General features: G+C 26.9%; 1 protein-coding gene across 1 annotated transcript in view; it reads right to left on the bottom strand.

Moving 5' to 3' along the window:
• The window catches only part of LOC111621948 (signal-induced proliferation-associated 1-like protein 2), a 77,121-nt gene that overhangs the window by 37,687 nt on the left and 18,264 nt on the right, over window positions 1-21,170 (bottom strand). Inside the window, exons 5-16 of the mRNA XM_023364208.1 lie at window positions 20,970-21,045; window positions 20,791-20,889; window positions 17,858-17,961; window positions 17,018-17,175; window positions 14,490-14,596; window positions 11,230-11,364; window positions 10,515-10,609; window positions 9,757-9,902; window positions 4,199-4,313; window positions 3,981-4,118; window positions 3,785-3,900; window positions 2,868-3,017 (exon numbers count right to left, since the gene is read on the bottom strand). Of these exons, the coding sequence (XP_023219976.1) occupies window positions 2,868-3,017; window positions 3,785-3,900; window positions 3,981-4,118; window positions 4,199-4,313; window positions 9,757-9,902; window positions 10,515-10,609; window positions 11,230-11,364; window positions 14,490-14,596; window positions 17,018-17,175; window positions 17,858-17,961; window positions 20,791-20,889; window positions 20,970-21,045 (1,439 nt within the window). The remainder of the gene's footprint in view (window positions 1-2,867; window positions 3,018-3,784; window positions 3,901-3,980; window positions 4,119-4,198; window positions 4,314-9,756; window positions 9,903-10,514; window positions 10,610-11,229; window positions 11,365-14,489; window positions 14,597-17,017; window positions 17,176-17,857; window positions 17,962-20,790; window positions 20,890-20,969; window positions 21,046-21,170) is intronic.

Genomic DNA, 21,170 nt, shown 5'->3' with positions numbered 1-21,170 from the left:
TCTCGGCCCTTCGTATTTTAGAGACTCAGATTTTTCCCTTGAAATTAGTTATTGTAATATCTATGTAGCTAATAAATCGTTGTTATCTTGATAAATTGGTGTCCTCTTTTACTCGTATATTGCCTGTCATCTTACCGACGGCACTCCTCCCTCCTCCACTCGATCCGAACAATTAAATCCCGTTACCGCGGGATAGGGAAAAAGAAACATTTAAGCCATCTTGACAGTGAGCAGGTTTAACGACCTGTCGCCGGAAAGGGAGACCTCCAACCTCCCCGGCGGTTCACACTAATAGTGATAAATAATTTTAAGTGAAAAAAAATTTTAAACTGGCAAAATGGTTGGCAATATTTTTAAATTTTCCAGAGCAACTCAATAATGAAAGCAATGCATTTTTTAAGTCCAATATATACAAAAGAACATTTATTTAATAAGGTTTGACATAATACATAAATGGTGAAAACACACATGGTACCGTTGCTTTAAAGGTATCAAAATAAACTGTTTCAAATTTATCCAGACAATTTTTACCTTTCCATGATATAAACTAAAATACCACAATATTATATAAATAGTGTGCAATATACAGGCAACTACCCTATGATGTAAAGATCTGTGTATGAACTGCAGTTTTAAAAATGGGAAAAAGAAAAATTTTATTTCTTTATGAATAAGGACAAATTGATGCATATAAATCAGCAAGAAAATAAGTAAGGGAAATTGCTGCACTCATTGACAGACCAAAATCAACTACAGGCAATTACTTATCAAGATAACAGAAAAAATACATTTTAAAAATGAAGGCCAGACCTAAATCTAATCTAACTTCCTGGGCATGTAGGCAAATAGTGTTGAGTTACACCAAAAAAGTTAACTCAACAAAGAAATTAAGAAGGAATGAGAATTGTCTTGAAGCCACATAACTGTATGGAGATCTGTGCATAAATCATTTACTCTAAAATACAGGAAAAAAGCTACTAAACCATTGCAAACAAAAAAGACTTATTGGGCATGCAAATACCCAAGCTGGAGCAGTGAATGGGTTGAAATACTGTTTAGTAACAAGAAGTTTAATCTGGATGGCCCAGATGGTTAGGCCTATTACTGGAATAATCCAATAAAACAGCCAGAGATGTTTTCAAAGAGGCAGGATAGTGATGATAGTGGTGGATCAGTGATAGTATGGGGTATTTTGGGCTTTAACAAAACAACACAATTAGCATTTATAACTCAGAAAATGAATTCAGAAGATTATTAAAACATGCTCCATGTTTATTTGGTAAAAGCTAGACCCATCATTATGACTCAAGTTACACTTTCCAGCAGGTCAATGCACCTATGCACAACTCAAAGTCTACAATGGAAAATAATAATTCAAAAACAATAATATAAAAGTTATGGACTAGCCTACCAGAAGTCCAGACCTAAACCCCATGGAAAATGTTTGAGGTATGCTGGCAAGAGCAGTTTATAAAGATAGAAGACAGTTTCAAAGCATTACTGAGCTCAAAGCTACAACTGCCAATTCTTGGGACAAACCAAAACCTAAATATCTGCAAAGCCTAATAGAAATAATGCCAAACAGAATGTTTGATGTTACTTAGAAACATGATGGCAATGTTAGATGGTGACTTTGTGTGCAATGCTGAGATACAGTATTCTGTTGATATAAATTTGAAACAGTTTATTTTGATACATTTCTCTTTTGATATCTATAAAACAATAGTAGAATGTTTTTTATCATTTATTGTATTATGTCAAATCTTAGTAAACTGATGTTTTTTTCTGTATATGGGACTTAACAATGCATTGCTTTCATTATTAAGTTCCTGTTGATGGGTGTCTGAATAAATATAAAACTGATCTTATTTATGCTATGGCAGCTTTGATTAAAACATATACAGGAAGTCCTCATTAGTTCAAAATTCATGGAAAGAAATAATCATGACTTTAAATTATATGAGATTTACACATTTCTATACAATATGTCAAATGCCATGTAATTGACATAATTTATTAAACAAATGGAAGAATATGGCTACAAAAACAGAATGCTATTTTTGTTAATTAATAATAATAATATAAATAAACTGCAGGTAAGCAGCACGTCTGGTGGGAACCTCACAGGTTGCCAGATAGGTTTTATAAAAAGTAAAGCAGAATTCCACAAAATATAACCTAAATTATTTTTAAACTAGTAAAGTCACCCAAATGTAATAGCCAAGAGCCCTAAAAATAGCTCAATCTACTACTTGTAGCCCAATCTCATAATCCCAAAACCCAGCCATATTTTATGAGATAAGAGAAAAAGGATAGTCTGCAGTGACACCTGAAATGTTACTGTAAAAGCAAAGCCATATTGACCAGATTAGAGTTGTTCTTGGCCTGTTGTTCTCTTATAGTATGAAAGCTCTTCAATCTAAACAAATGAGTTAATGTATGAATATCACAGTTCAGACACAATTTTCACTTCAAATTTCAAAGTAGCCATATTTCAAACTAACTGAATTCCTTAACATGTGAATCTCTATCTCTATGGATGAAAGAAATAGTACAGTTATGAACTAACAAGATTTCAAACTATCCAAATTTGAATTAAAAAGGATTTCATGTCATTTCAAAATAATAAAGTTTTCTTACACAAATTATTACATCATATGTTAAAATAAATTACTTAATATAAAGTTTAATTCTATAGAAATGTCTTAAATACTGATTACAGTTAATCATAAAAAAAATTTTATTTGAATAACTCTCCAATAAACTTACAAATTTTTTATTTTGTCAAAAAATCATCTAAACTATATATAGTATACATTAATTCAAAAATATGATAGTAAAAAATAAAATTTATATAGCTAACTTACTTTATTGACACTTGACATTGTGGAAAGGCATTTATCTTTTGATTTGAATTGTTTTTATGAGATTCATCTTCACTAACATAGTTTTCCACATTCTCATAATCACCCATGGAATTATTATTCATATAACTACAATTTTGAAGCATGCAACCTCTATAAATAATAAAATTCAATATATTACATATGAGTAGTAGAAATACTGTAAAAGTTACAACTTTTAAAGTTTGTTTTCTATTACAAATCAAAATTCTATTATGTACTTTATAAATAATGCTTGTTAATTTAATAAAAATTTGAAAGCAAAACTCTAAATATGTATAAAATAAATAATACTGTTATCGACTATTTAATTTGGAAATCACTTTTTATCCTTATATAAGTGTCTAGAGCACATCAGAATGTGATATTTCAACTGATATTAGAGAGTTAAAAATATTAATTTACAATGTGAATTACATTTTTAATGTAAATGCTCTCATATGAATCAACTCAAGCTCAAAAAGACTTGAAAAGGATGCTTGAGCTATTTCAAGTGAAAATGTTTGAAAGTGAATTAGAATATTTTTCTATAACTTTGTATCAGTTGAAGTATTAATTTTTTCAATTTCCTTAGATCATTTTTACATATACAGATATAAACAGTTTTCATGTTTATTGAATATTTTCTGAAGATATGGAGTGGTTCTAAATTAAATGGTTAATTACTAAATCTTATTAGTACAATAAAAAATCCATTCTAAAGATTCTATGTATTGATTAAAAATAAAACATTTATTAATAATATATTTGTTAAAATTCATACTACAAAAGTATTGCTGTGTTTACATTTTGAATGTCTCCAATTTCTTTTTTTTATATTATTTATAAAATTAGTATTACTTTTATAATTAATTAAATAATAACATTTTACATATACTTACCTACGAGGAGAACCATCAGGAAATGGGGGTATCACAGTAACAGTAACTGTCATGGATGTCTTCAGTAGATCAACCATCTGATCATATGTCAGAGTTGATATAGCAATTTTACAAATCTAAATAAACAGTTACTATATTAAGACATTGATTGTATAAATAAATAACCTGATAAAAAAATATATAAAAATAAACTTACTTCTACTAATCTACTTCCTTGTCTTAACCCAGCTTGCCAAGCAAATCCGTAACTTTCAACTTCAGTAACTATTCCTTCATACTGTACATGAAATCCCAACTGGCCTAAACTATTTCTCCTTAATATTAACTCCTGAGTCTATAAAAAAAATAAATAAAAAATTAGAAGTTTTCATTTAAAATTACTTTAAGAAAAATAATTTATGTATCAAAATTTACTTCACAACCAGCAGTTACACAAGATAATCTAGCAATAATTTCATGAAGTTCTGTGAAATCAGAGTCCCTTGAATGCATTACAATACATTCTCCTTGATGATAAAACAGTTTTAAACTATAAAAAAATTAATTTTAATTTATTTGAAATTTATATCATTATATAAATATTGATTATTGTAATAACTACAAAAATTCTACTATAATAAAATAACACATTTTATTTTATATCTGAGTCACTGCAAAAGCTTTATTTTGTTTATTACTGATATCAACTGCATAAAATATAGTGATTTAGTTCTTTTTTTTAGCTTGATTATCTAATTAGGTAAGAAGACAACAAAAAAATTAGTTTTTTTTCTTTGTATTAAAATGAGGAATTGAAAAAATTTTTTTTAAATAATGATAAATTATTTGAAGTTGAAGTGAAAAGTTGTCTTCAGGAATGCAATAAAAATGGAACTACAGTATGCATGCAAGAATATTTTAAATTTTAAGATATGTCTAACTACAGAACTATACTAAACTATGTAAATATAATAAACACATTTTCAAATTTAAAAACCCATGTACATGTGCTCCAGTTCCATTTTCACTGTATTTCCATAACTTTTTTTAAATATTGAAAACATTCAAATAATATATGTTTTACTTAAAGCTGTTTTTTCTTTAATCCATTATTTTAACACAAAAAAGTTATTCTTTCATTATCTGCTTTAAAATAAGGGATAATCAGAAAGTTTCTGTTCAATGGCACTGCTAACTAACAAGAGACCACCTTCCTCACTTTTTCCAGCAAATTTTTATTACAACACGAACATTTTTGGCCTCCATTAGCAGCCTGTCTTAGATTACTAGACAAAAGTTCCAAATTATAATATTCTATAGCTTCAAATGGTGTTTTGACTTAGAATGTTCCATTTATAACTAATGTCTTTTTAATAGAAAAGTTCCAGGTTTTAGAGAAGTCTGTACTGAATAACACTGTAGTTGTATGTATGACGTGTGCCATGCTCAGAGTGAGATAATATAAAACCAGTAATCTAGCCATGCAATTAAGTAAAATATTTATTTCACTCAACTGAGTGTGGAATATGTGCAGATGGCAACATTGCTACCAAATGCATCCAAATCAGACCAATTTGCTATTGTCCTGCTCTTGGCTGTAGAAAGACAAACCAGTGGACATTCATCACAGAATGGTGAAGATGTATGGAAGTGAAGATGTATGGAAGTGAAGATGTATGGGGGATGACGACCTGACCAAAAACCACCATTGTGGAATAGTATATAAATTCTGTGAAGGTCATGATAATGCACACCCTAATGTTGCCAATATCACCAAGCAGAAATTGCATGCTCTTAAATGAGAGACTCTGGAGCACCAGCCTTACAGTCCTGAACTTTTATCATGCATTTTCATGCATTTGATTCTCTGAAAAATTCCAAGAGAACAACAGTTCCAGTCAAATAAAGACACAAAGAAGGCTGTATCAGACTATTTTATGCAGCAGCCAACCAACTTCTATCAGGCAAGCATCTTTAACCTGGTTCATCAGATGGGTGGATGGCCAAGTGGACAAGGTGGCAGGAAACCTACCACTCTAGGGGACCTGGAATCAAATCTGGATGTGTCAAAAAGCCCCAGGAATTTTTCAGGTGGTGGTCCATCTAGATATGTTGGGTCCTGTCCCTCACCACCTGGCCACCCATTGTGGACATGGCCAAACCCATTAATTGGTTTGCTAAGAGATCTTAGTGCCCATAGGACAGAAGAGTTTTAAAAAAAAACGTGGTTTATCGTGGCCATACATTCCTTCCAACAAAAACTTTTTTGATCATTCCTCATACATATGGTGTATGCTTCTTCCATCTAGCTCACCTTGCTTAAAAATATCGCAAGAGGTCAGAATAAATTTAATTCAATATTTCAGAGGGGTTATTTTAAGTTGAAATTAAAAGCTAAACCTAAGTTGATTTCATGCATTAGGTCATCCACTGCAATCACAATAATTTCTTTTTAACTTCTTTCAAGTACTGTATCATTATATATAAAAATGCCTTCAAACAGTTTTGTAAATTTATTACAAGTAGCCATATAGGTGTAGAAAATGTGAACTACACAAAACAAGGTTTGAAGGAAATTAACAGCAGTTCTGGGAAATTTGTGGTAGAAATTAATATTATGGTAATAGCAGCAAAAACATTACAATAAAATAAACCAGTGTCTTGGTTAAACCAAGAGACATTAATTGGGAATATTCACCAAAATGCAGGGACATTAAGGTTTTAAAAAAGAAATTGAAATGGTGTATACTTTTGTTTCTGATCAGTTCAGTGACTTCTTACATCACTGCCTATTTACACAGTTGTGTGCTTTCAGTAAGAACAAGTTGATCTTCCTTATCAAACCAGTTTCAAATTTTACAAAAAATTGAAACAAAACAAAGCTTTAAAAAACACTGAAAAACGAAATCCCTTTTTATTTCAAAACTCTTTTTTTGACACCATTTGATGTGAAATTTTGTGTTAGCTCAAATTAAAACGAAATACTGACTAATTTCCCACTCAGAAAATTTGCAAATAAACTGCATTTAAAAACTTTTCTGAATTGTCTCAAAAAAACAGCTAAATATGAGTTTTATCATTATTAATATTTTTGTCTGTTTGTGACTTCATTTGCAAACACATTACAATGTGTTTGCAAATGATTTTGTAATGTTTCTTATTTATAATTATTTTTTATTGTTAGGGTATTATTATTATTATTATTAATAGTAATATTCTTATATTATTTATTGATGTTATTAATTTTATTATTATAATATGCAAAGTCAGATTGCTGACCAGATGGCACTACTTCATATCATTCAGCATTGAAAATCTGTACTTAGAATTTATCTCATTTACGAAACCAAAAGAATATCATGATCTCTATTACTCAGAAAAGACAGCAAAGAAACCTTTTTCAAGATTACAGAATTTTTGGAATGATTCCATATCTGGGATGCAAATGGCAAAAGCATCTGTCTTGGTCAGCCATGTTGTCCAGTCAAGTCAGTCTGATAAGTGAGTAGCATTCAATGGAAATGTAATATATTACCTAGGGAAAGATAAATACATTTCATTATTTTCCCTATGTTAATAATACATGGGGTAACATTAACAAGGAGACTCTGACCTGACTGGGACAAAAGGCCAAACCATTAACTACACAGTTCCCCATAAAGCATGATGGGAAACTATCTAGTCATTAAAAACTCTAAAAATCTATAATCCAGCAATTTTTTAATACATGCAAACATCCATCTTCATCCATGTTGAACAGGCATCATTAAACAAAAACAAAAGTAAAAGACTTATATTAGTAAAAAAAACTGAGGTAAAAAATTGCTGACTATAGATTTTTAGTTTTTAATTCAAGTATAACCAGTTTTGAGTGGTAGTATTTTATCTAATCATTTTATAAACACTATTATCCTTTATTTTTCATAATTTTTGTTGAATTATTATAAATTAAAAAATATTAATGTCAAAATATATTTTAAAACATTATAAAAATATGCCTATTTTTTCAAAGAAAATAATAATAATCAGTCAAAAATGCTGTAAATGTTTTTTTGCAAAAATTTGAAGCATTTCTTAAATAATTTTTCAGAAAAAAAAAAAACTGTCATCATCAAATAGAAATTTTGTATTTTTGGACAAATGACTATTTTTAACACAGAGTAATAATGGACTTGTCCATTATTACTCTGTGCTAAAAATAGTCATTTGTAGTATCAGTGATAACGGTAATTTTATTTACATTAATCAACATATCAGATAAAGTTTATAATAATATATGCTATCATATGACAACGATGCATGCTTAATCTTTTCTTTATCTTTTAATTTAAAAATTTTTATTAGTTAATTTATCTTTAGTGTTGGCAATGAATTATACAGTAAGCCTATTTAATTATTTTTATGATTTAATTTGAATTTTCAAACCAAGTAGTAATAATGATTAATTTGTTCATAAAATTATTGTTTTATTTTGTGCACTAGTAGTGCAATAATTTTCAGGAAAATCTGTGTATGTTGAAGAAAAATTTGGAGACCTCAAAAAATTCTGCACCTCTACCATATCTTAAATGCTTTGTATTTAGAAACATTTTAAGTCATTCTAAACTGCTGCTGAATTCAGTGCTATTTTAAGAAATGTTGATGACACTGGCCATATTGCTTTAATTTTTAAAACACAAATAATTCTTTATAGTGCTATCAGTCCTGACTCCAATTTTTTAAATGTATTTTAGTTTGTTTTTAGTTTGTTTTTATAATAAACTTTTTTGATATAGTTATAATGATGTATAGAAAATAATCTGGCACCTGCAATGAAAAAACAATACAAGTAAATACTGGTTACCTTTAAATAAATACATTTTTACCAATTTCTGCTGACTTTTAGTTTTTGTAATGTTAGTTTAGGTAAAAATTATGTTATCCTCTTACACAACAACATCAAATATCAAAACACACATGGCAAGCATTATGTAAGAAGAACTACTCAAGCTAGAAGAGACTGTTTATCTCATCTCATCATAATCATCATTATCCCCACCTGATTACCAGTTATTTTAGTCTGAAATAAGTGGTAATCCATTAATTGTAAAGAAAATAAACAACAACACTGAAATAAAAAAAAAGTTCATTCATTCAAACATCAAAGTTTTATATCAATGGTATGATAGTATTTGAAATCGAAATATTTAGATCAGCATTTTCTTATCTAAGAAATGCTTATCCCTAAAAGTACATTAAAAAAATCTGTTATGGCTGCCAACAATTTTTAATCAGCAATTTTTCAATTTAAAAAAATCTATATATGTAGGAAATTCAAACTTTTCTAGAAAAAACTAACTTTCTACAACTTTTATAGTATTTCTGATTTTGAAATATATTTATAATGTAAACAATTGAGTTATTGTAAAATGGGTTATTTATAATGTTAACATAATAAAAATCCCTATGAATAAGCTACAGTAATGTGAATATTTGTCATTGTTATCATTGTAGTAGTTAATTACAAAACAATTTTTTTTCATATGATAATTTAATTTTTTTTTAATTATAATAATTTCTTATAATTGTTTGGGAACAACAACTGTCAACTTACATACATTATGGGTGTACAGAAATTTCCATTTTTATAGAAGGGCTACATAGATTGGAAAAAATTGGAAACCACTGACTTTAATAAACAAATTCTTCTCAAACATTCAGTGACAAATAGCTCAAAAAACTGAATGTTTTTACATAAAACTGGTTTCCTCTTATTTTATAATGATTTTTCTCAACTATTTTTGAAAGAAAACATTTTGTTACCACAATTGTTTATTAGAATACAAAACCAATAAACAACACTGAACATAATATGAATATAAGATTCATAAAATAATGTAAATTAAAAATATTTTATTTTAAATTATATTTAAAGGTATTTTTAAAAATAAGAAATGAAAAGTTTGGCATGCTATAAAAAGTATAATTAAATTTTTTTTAAAATAAACATGTACCTGTTTCCTAATAAAGACCAGCCAATAATTGAACTACATGGGCAAGCAAAAATTATTTCCCTATTGCTTTCTTCAATTAATATTATAGTATCACAGGAAATTCCAAGAAAACATTCTATTACAGCTGACTGACCATGATCCTCTATCTAAAACAAATAATAATAGATAAAATAAGGTTAAATTTTTAAACATTTCTAAAACATATCTAAGTAAAAATTTTAAATACCAAACTTTTTAACAGTATCATATAAGAAAAAATTACAAAAGATACGTTATAAAATTTTTATTCTTTCTTTTTAACATAGAAACCAATATTTTTCATAAAAACTCAGTTTCTACCTATTAGATTAGCATAAGACTTGGGTTAGACTGTGTTTAGTAAGATTATAATAAACACAGCCTAATACAATTATATAGTAATGCAATCAGACAGTTACTAACAATCATGTACAATGTAAAAATTGATAAAAATATTATTATGACAAATATTTCAAGTATGATAAAAAAAATAAACAGTCAATTTGTAAATGAACATATTGTAGTCTATTTTTCTTCTTTTCAATAATCTTTTAATTCTACAAACTAAAATTTGTAAGAAATACTGGTTTATAATATTATCTATAAAACAGATAAAAGTATAAAAACAAATGTCATACATTATACATATATAATGAAATAAATAAATTATAATTATAAATATATTTTTTTATATTAAATCACAGGATAAATCAAGATTATGTCAAATCAAAAAACCAAACCTGAATTTGCCATGAAATAGCACCTTGAACATATGCATCAGGAATAAATCTAGGTCTAATTCTTTCCTTCTTCTTTCCAGTAAAAGATAAAATAGCTTTAAAAAAAGTAATAAAAAAATTATTATAAATTTAATAAATATTTGAAATTAAATAGAAAATTGTTATAATACATAATCTTTAAATAAAAAGCAAGTAATCTTAAGTAAGACAAATTTTATTCATTAAAAAAGTTTTCAAAATTCCTTGAATTATTTTATTTTCTATGCAAAAACTCTTAAAATTTACATTTGATAGAAAACTATTTAAATTAATATCATTAATAAAACATCCATAATAATATTTGTACTAAATTTTATACATATTGTGTGTATTTAAATATAACTATTAAACATTAAATAATATTTACATGTACATATATATTCCAATCATTAAATCTGAAACTTCAATAACAAGAAACATGTCTTGCTAAGGAAGTTTATTCATCAAATCAGTATTCCTATTCTTAAGACATTAATCACAATATGAAATTTAAAAAATTACAGTGCCAATAGCCATAATGATTATAGCCATAGTGTATTGTTGTTATTATTTTATGTCAATTATTAACAAATCAGCATTAATTTTAAGCAAGCTTTAAACTTTAATTTTTTATGTGTGAAAGATTTTCCTAATCTTATTCAAAATAATTATTTTTGTAATCTTAATAATTACTTACAGAATTTTGGACCAGAATCAATAGTGGTGTTTGTTGAATAGTTTTCTGCTAAATCTTTTAAATATTCTTGTCGAGTTCTCTGAGCCATAGTTGCAAACTTTTCTGAACGATGTGCAGCATTTTCAGCATTGATCACTAAAAGAAATAGTCATTTAATTCATGGACACTGTTTTATTCAAAATAAAAATACTTAACTAAAAACAATATATTTTATATAATATACAATTAATTGAAAGAATTCAGAATTCATAAACTTTGCAATTTCAATTTATTAAGTAACTATTGCACAAATATTAAAAAACAGCCATTGAAAAACAATATAAATGGCTATATACTGACATAATTCATTTTTTTAAAAATTTAAATACAGTAGACTCTCACTAATCTAGCCATTCCTTCTATAGAGCAGATGCCAAATTACTAAGTGTATAGGCCTAAAGTCAATGAATGACATTACCTGCAGCCCTTATACCAATTCTTTTCTTTTGGAGGCATGCAGGTAGATGGTAAAAAATATAACACACTGACATGTAAGTCTGCAAATAAAAAATTGTAAAACAGAATTTGTCACACGACTAAGATTTTCATAAGTGATCACATTAGAGCACAGGTTCTCAAACTTATTTCAACCACCACCCACGTTGAGATTAAAAAAATCTAGTGCCCCCATATTTTTAACTTACCTTTTTACATTACCATCTATTGCATATATTAAAAACAGTTATTGCAAATACAGTATAATGTTTGAACATGCATTATTATATGGATAGGATAGATAGGGTGTGACACACATCCTATTTCTGAGATCAAAGAATGTTTCAATGAGAAGAAATAAAACTAATATTTAATCACTAAGCCTTCTACTGCCCCCTGAAAGCCCCCAGCACCCACAAGGGGGCGTTATCGCCCACTTTGAGAAACACTGCACTAGAGTGTATGCCAGATAATTAAAAAACCAAATAATCAAATTATCAGATTCTCAAAAGTCTGATTTACTGTAGACAAAAATTTAGATCTAAATCTACTGTAAGTAAATTAGACAATACTTAATACAGTAGAGCGTTGTTTATCCGAATCAATTGGAGACTGGGGTTGTTCGGATAACTTATTTTTCGGATAACCGATTACGTACAAAAAAATATATTAACCTATCTCATGTTGAAATTTTTCTCCATCACATGTCACTTTGTGTTGAATTTTCGTCAATGTTAAGCCTAATGAAAATTTTTATAATAATAATCGTGGCTATAATAATATAATCGTGGCTATAATAATATAATCGTGGCTTTATAATAATTATCGTGGTAATAATCATTAAAAATTATTTCTTTATTTTGTACAAACAAAATAAATATATTGAAAAATATAAAAACCAAAAAAATTATACTTTAGAAGTTAACCTAGTATCAAAAATGTTCAATTCAGCATGATACACAGTCTTCAGAAAATCACCACACAAAAATGCCAGTGCTGCCAGCTAAAACACACACACCAACAAAAAAAATATTGGAGTATCTTATGACATAGCCAAAGGTTGCAGCGCCACAGCATTAGCAGAAATTTAAATTTGCTGACTAGAATGCTTTTGGTTAACCGACATTTCAATTGACCAACTTTCAGATAAATGACGCTCTACAGTAAGTATTTTTTCAAATTTATAAAATTAAAAAGTTAATAATCATCTTATTTAATAATTAAATTGAATGATAATTAACTTCTCAAAATTAAATTCAAAAATTATAAATAAAAAAATATATACAGTAAAGCGTCATTTATCCGAATCAATTGGGGACTGGGGTGGTTCGGATAACGAATCATGTACAAAAAAATATATTAATTTATCCCATGTTGAAATTTCTCTCCGTTGCATGTCGCTTCGTGTTGAATTTTCGTCAATGTTAAGCCTAACGAAGACTATTCTATCGTTAAAAATTATTTTTTTATTTTATACAAACAAAATAAATTTATTGAAAAATATAAAAACAATAAAAAATTATACTTCAGATGTTAATTTAGTATCAAAAATGTAAAATATTTGAGTAGCCCGAGAAATAGCCGAAGATTGCAGCGCCACAGCACTAGCGAAAATTTAAATTTGCCGAATGGAATGCTTTCAGATAACGGACGTTTCAGATAACCAGCTTTCAGATAAACGACGCTCTACTGTACAATATTTAGTAGTGAAATATTTTTCTAGTTTCATAATATAATATCAAAATTGATTTTTTGTTACACATTAGCCATTTTAACTTATATAATAAATTTTATATTTAATAAAATATTTACAAAAAATTTGTAAAATTTTTATTTTACATTCTACATATTTGAATGCAAATAAATTACAGAATCTTCAACTATTATCTAATATTGCATAATAACTTTGTGCAATTAAGATTTCTCACAATTTATTGTTTAAATTTGCTGAAAATACAAAAAATAAAAATGAAATTGAATCATGACCTTAGTTTTAATAAAAATATTTTATAATAATTGATTAATTTCTAAAAAAAGTATCAAGTTTTGCTCTTTTTAAGCTTTTTATTATTGTGAAATAAATCAATTATTGTTTAAATTGGGTCAATGATTACCCAAATTTCAATTTATATGATAAAACAAAGTTGATACATCAAGATGTAACATTCAATAATCTACAATACTGTATAATACACAATAATTTTATGAAGGGATAAGAAAAATGGCTAGAAAAAAGTTTTCATTTAAGGTTCATTGCATTTGTTCCAAAACCCTTAAATCTTTAAAAACTAGTTTTAAAATAAAGATTATGTAAGAACTATTATATCTTAAACTGTTCAGTTATATATTTTATTTTAAATTTGGTTCTATATATTACTATTTATCGTTATTTTTCTAAATACAGTAAACTCTTAATTTAATGGACTAATTGGAGATAAGAGGGTGCCAAAAGTCTGTTAAATCAAATGTTTTAAAAACATATATTATTAATAAATTTAAAATTTAAAAGATATGTTAATATTTATTGCAATGTGTAAGTACGAATTAAAAAATATAATGTATATTATATTTATATTAATCATAAATTACTCAATATATAATGTACTGTACATTGCGTAATTTATGCTCATTGACTCATGTTCCAACCTTTTGGAATATACTATTCATAAATAAAAATTTTAAATTTTTCCTATAGGACAGAAATTTTTTCCATTAAATTGGTATCTATTACATTAAGGGTTTACTGTATATACAATAAACTTTATATTATAAAATCTTTTCCTTACATTTGTTAAGTAAAAAATCAGCAAAAGCTTTTGATTTTGGAAATGTTGCTGTTTCAGAAATTGGAGGACCAAACACCGGAACCTCTTTTGAACGACTTACAGCAATACTAAAGAAATAATTTTAAAAAAGTTTAATCATATTTTTAATAAAGAAATATATAGTTCAGAAAATTAACTTAATTTTAACCCTTATATTAAAATTTATAACAACTTTTTACATATAATTTTACACATCATGTTTATTTTAAACTGATATTTCTCTGAAAATGAGAAAAATCATCTTTTAATAACATTTGAACTCAAATGACCCAAGAAATGAATACATGCAATGATGAATATATAATGCATTATTAATATGTGTGTATCACTTAAACAATAAAAATTGATATTAAAGTGATCCTGGAAGTTTAAAAATGTACAAAACTTAATTCCACTGGATTTTTAGTTTATACTACTTAAAAGACAGTGTTGATGGTATAAAACCTGCAACATTTATAGATGTATTCATCACTTCAAGTTAAATCTAAAGAAATATTCAAATTGTGAGTTCAGTTAAATTCAGTATTCACTAAATATTAATTCTAGATTTAATTCCTAAATCTAAATCATAATTTAACTTGTCAATACAAGTGAATTAATTGTCAAATTACAGGTTAATGCTTGCACTATTTGAATTCTCCATAAACCAACAAGGATGTATTTGATTTTTATAATGATTTTAAGCTCTTACAAGAGGTTGAAAATAAGTAGCTATATAATAAATAATTATAGTCACCAGACCTCCAGTTTAAAAAACCTCTGCTCAATCTTTGTTTTAGTTTTAAGTTTTTTTTTAATAAAACAATTTCTTACTTCAAGATGCATTAGAAGTAGTTGTTGAAGTTGTTGAATGTTTGAAGCATTGTAGTGTTGAGAAAAAAAACTTGACATAAGTAGTGACAAGCCTTCTATTTCTGATATTTCCACACCCAAAGTACTTCTTGATCACAATAACAGAAAGAGTATCTTTACAAAAGAGAATTTATTGTGTCCAACTGTATTCAGAAATCAAGAATGTTTGAGTGTCACAGATTCTCCAAGATGAATTTGGGGATCCATCCCAAAATATGTGACAATATTCCACAAACAAACACTTCAATAACAACAGGATGCATGTTATATGTTCCCTGTTCAGATAGGCCTGCTTCTGTGCAATAAAACCAACAACTTGCTAATGAACTGGAGAGTTCTCTGAAAAGTCAAAGTCAGCCAGACACCTGTCTGCTAAAGTGGATATTTCTGAAGCATCTTACATGAAATGAAGTGTTATCCATACCACCTGAGGCTAATTTATGCCCTCCATGAGGATGATCCTGATAGGTACATGCAGTTTACAAAAGAATGAATTGAAAGTTTCAAAAGAATTCGGATTTGAATAACATGCCATGTAGATTGATTAAACCAAATTTCACTTGTCTGGAAGCATTAATGGGCACAATTACATATATTGGGCTACCAACAATCCAAACAAAGTCATTGAATATGACCAAAAAACTGGTCTCATAAGCCTATTCTTTTTCAAAGTATTACAGTAAACAGTAAAACATACTTCAACTTAATTAGAGATACTGTTTACTCTATTCCATGTGAAAAAAATGACATAATGGATATATGGTGGCAACAAGATGGGGCTGGCTACTCTTCACTATGCCCCTTTTTATTTTCAAATGTGTATGAATAACACAATTTGAAAGTAAAAAATAATTTACAGTAAATTATTTTTTATTAATTTGTGTAAATTAATTTTACAAATACATCACTTTTTTTCTTGGACAATCCAAAATGCATAAATATACAAAAACTTTCAATAAACAAATTTTAAACATTCTGTAATATCTTTAGATATTTTCATTATACAATTAACATTTATATTTTAGAAAAGTTTTAAAAATATATTTAAAACTTTTAAAACATATTCATTTAATGTTAAAAAAGTTGTTTAGGAATAATTGTTTAATGTAAAGTTAATAAAAATTGTCTGTCAGTTAAAATTAAATTTACATTATAATACTTAAATCAAAAGTGAGTTTGACTTTCAATTTGTCAGTTTTGACAAATATAAATTTCAAAATGTTGTTTTATGTTTGAATGTTTGAACATGGAATTTTTAAATTATTATATTAACACGAGAAAATACATTATACAAAAATTATGCAAACTTAAAATACATTAAATACTAACAGAATCTTCATACAGTTTGATAATCTCTGTATATAATGATTTAAATTTTAAATCCAGAAAGTATTTATGTTTTTGCTCATGATAGTCAAGATAATCTTTATAAACTTTATTAGTTTATCAAAACAAAGTTTACTTAAAATAATATGCATATCATTCATGTTTAATATCTGTATTCATAATATAATAAAATGTATAAGTAAACTTATCACATATTTTAAAGATTAAAAGTAGTTTATTACATTTTTATATATTTAAAGAAAATTAATAAAATTTTTAATAACTAAATACATATATGTGATATATTTTACCTGTAAGATGATCTGTCAGTACAGGGATTGATTGCTCTTACAACGATAAATACATGCTGAAATTGAGAACGTATATTTTTTGGAGTAAAAGGTAATGAATCAGGTTCTTGAAATACAATAGTAACAATGTCATTTCCAATGTGCCGCTTTCTTAATAACTGAAAATGAATTTAAAAAACACTCATTAATTTTATGACATATCTTACAAATTTAATAATTTATTTTAAAATAATAATAAAAAAAAAGACTAATAATTAATTGTTCAATTTTATCTATGTTATTTAGCAGTAAATTTCTGATCTAAATTTTGCACATACAATAGAATTAACTTAGTGTAATCATGGATATTGTTATAAGTCATTTAATGTTACCAGAATTATTATGTCCCAAAAAACAAGTTAAAATATGCATTTTTAAACTATTTTTTCATGCTACTGATAACACAATTGTTACCAGTTATCATTATCAATCTTAACCAGTGCTTTGATCATTAAACATTTATCATTTTGATCATTACAGTACAGCAGTTTCTGGAATTTCTTACTTCAATTTTATGCTAGCTGTTAAAGACAACTTGCAAAAAGAAAAGACAGCAGGCAAACATCATTTGATAAATTACTTTTAATTTATAATAAGAATTACAATTAATTAAGTTACAAGTCAAGTTATACATTTAAATGTATAGTCAATAAAGCCAAAATTTCCAATTGTGGACTTGTTTATTTAAACACTAATTAATAGTATTTACCAATAGAAAGGTATAAACAATTTTAGTTCTGAATTTCTGTTTAATAAAATTAAAGTTTTAGTATAAAATTATATATTATTTATAATTATTACCTGTTGTTTATTATTTGGAGTATAGGGCAACATTGTTGATACATGAAACATAACTTCACAGTCCTGATATACAGAGTATATAGAATATAAACCAGTTGTATCAGCTGTTAAAATATATATATTTTAAAATTATGTTAAATAAAACATCAAAATAATTTAATTAAGTTACTCTAATATAATTTTACCATATAAAACTAATATATAAAACAAAAAGCCATCATCTTACAACATTAAAAGAAAATTTTGTAATCAGCCCTAAAAGAATAATTTTAATTTTCTTTATAAAATATTTGCATGTTTAATCTAAAATTAACTGAAAATTTAGAACAAATATTTAACAGAGGTCAAATATTTGCTGCATTTTTTTCCTAAAATTATAATCAAATTACATTGAAAATATAAAGCATAACCACGTTAAAAAATTTACACTATAAAACACCACTGAATGTTTGACATGCATGCAATTTATATTTTATTTATTTAAATATATTTGTAAGTTTAGAGAGTACTCTGTTGTACCTTACAAAAATATGTTTGAAATTATAAACATTCAGAATTTAGAATTAAATTTCAATACATTTTGATATAACTCTAAATTTCATATATTTTATATATAAAATAATTTTCCACTAATTTTTTTTGTAACTTTTGTGATCTTTCTGATGTACTGTGCATATAATTTGAGCAAATTTTAATGCAAATATTTAGAAATTTCTTCAAATTATTTTAATAATCATGTTTAATTAACTAGATATTAATAAAAAATAATGAAATTATATTGGTTAATATTTTCAATTAAAAAAAAATATATAGTAAAATATCAACAGAAATGAAAAATATATATATAATGTAACAGCTATAATTCTATGGATGATGAATAAGTAGTATTGATATTTGTTCAGTAACCAAATTCTTATATGAACTACATTCAAATAATTTACAGTTTTTAAGTAATTGTAAATGAAAACAATCTAAGAAATTTCTATTAACTTTAAAATGTATACATTTTTTAATAATAGGTGGTTATCATTAGTGTAACTAATGTTATAATGTTAAATATGTATATATATTAATATAAAATGTATTATACAAAAAGTGTTCAATATATAGTTAATACCATTGAAACTAATATCTCAAATACTATAGTAGAGATAACAGAGACTTATCAATACTGGTAACATGAAAATGACGTCATTTTGATGTTACCAGTATTGATGTTTACTCTTTAGCATTCACTTAAAGTACAAATTTTGTTGAAATCTAATTATTTTCTAATTTATTCTTATTTGTAATATTTTCAACTTCAAAATGTTTTTCTCTCCAAAATGTAAAGAAAAAAATCTTATGATATAACTGTGAGATCCGACCTCAGAATAAGCCCAAAATTGTTCATTTTCCCCCTAAATTTTTGACGTATTTAAAATAAATTTGTCGCCTCCGCGTTAAAATAACATTGTCGAAAAAAAGAATCAAATGTCGATGGAAACTTATAACATTCCGCTTTAGTATAAACATTCAACCCTCGAACAATGACATTCCCCTGCTGCAAAACAAAAAGTTTATAGTTAAAGTCCGAATTTGTCATTTTGTTTTGGATCCCGGGAACAACTTTGACCTCTATTGTGAGAGATAGGGTTGGTCCTGCAGGACCAACCCTATCTCTCTAACTCTAACTCCCTATCTCTCTAACTCCCTATCTCTCTAAATCAATCATGTGATCACCTATTGTGAGAGATAGGGTTGGTCCTGCAGGACCAACCCTATCTCTCACAATAGGTGATCACATGATTGATTTTCCCAGCCCGAAGCTATAAAAGCGACTTCTTTCCCCCTCCTCGGGGGAGTCTCACATCTACCGTCCAAAAGGATTAAGTCGTTGGGAACTTTAACTTTATGTGTCGAACTCTGTGCCTACGTTGGAATCGACTAGAGGTATGAAACGATGAATGTAAACTCTCTCTCTCCGCGAGTTAGGAGTTAGGCGAAATAAATTCACTCCCCCCGATGTTAGGTTTTGTAATCATTAATTACGTTCTTGTTAGTCCAATAAATTGTTGTTCTCATTGTTAAATGGTGTCCTTTTACTCGTATATCGCCTACGCCTCGTCAACGACCCCTCTCACCTCCTCCACTCAACCTGACAACAAAAATCCCGACCCTTCGGGACCGCATCCGAAATTTAGCCATCTTGACAAGTGAGCAGGTTTAACGACCTGACGCCGAAAAGGGAGAGTCGACGGTTTCTGACCTCCCCGGCGGTTCACATAACTTACAGTAACTTTTTTCTTTTCATTTCAGTAAGCCACACTTTATACATATGTATTCTATCAAGCAAAAATTAATTAAATAAAATATTTTGTTTTCTGGCTTATTGGAATGATTAGAACTACTGTATGCATTGCAAGAATTTAGCATTTTCAATGTTATAAGCTCTCTTGACACAAAAACAAGCAAAGACAGCTAATGCAAAATGCTGTCTACCCACCAACACTGAAAACTACTTGTCCCTAGCTGAAAAAGTTTGGGAAATGTTGTAATAGGAAATTCTGTGCTTCTTCAGGGCAAAGACACTTTCTTCAACATGTTAGAATCATGCATTATTATATCTAACTGTAAGAGCAACATAAATGAATAATGTCTAGTCTTACAAATTACTTTAATCTCATATATAATTACATTAAACATTTTTATTGTATTTTGATGAGATAATAGATAAAATGTACCCAACTTCTGTTTGTATTATATATAAATTAAAAATTCAGGATTCCATTGAAAAAATCCAGAGATATACTCAATAACAATAAAAGTAATTAGTAAAAAAATTTTGTAAAAATTTTAGAATCTCTCTCTTAAAGTTTATTGAATTCCTTATATTACTTTTAATAATTTTCTTAAAATGCAACATCATTGAAAAAACTAATTTAAATACTCACTTTTATTATCAAGACCTGCTCTATATTTGTCAAAACCTTTCAATCGAACACGTTTTCCTAACATATCCAAAAATTCTTCAAATGCTGGTCCTGAATGTTCTAATTAATCATGATAATTATTATAAAGTTAGTTTATATATAATATATTCATAAATAAATGTTTTGATTATTCATTTTACCATTATTATACATTTCTTCTTCTGTCGACTGATTTGCTTTGCAATACATAATTCCAACTTTGTATGTTTTAGTAATCTAAAAAAATGAATTTTTAGTCAAACATTACAAAATTTAAGTTTCACAAAATAAAATAAAATTTTAAATTATATTTCATTACAATCTTACTTAAATATTAAAATCCCTTCTAACTAATAAAAAAA

This window comes from Centruroides sculpturatus, unplaced genomic scaffold, assembly GCF_000671375.1.
Source record: "Centruroides sculpturatus isolate CEXI.00-Female unplaced genomic scaffold, Cexi_2.0 scaffold31, whole genome shotgun sequence".
NCBI lineage: Eukaryota > Metazoa > Arthropoda > Arachnida > Scorpiones > Buthidae > Centruroides > Centruroides sculpturatus.
This window is presented reverse-complemented; position numbering and strand designations above follow the sequence as displayed.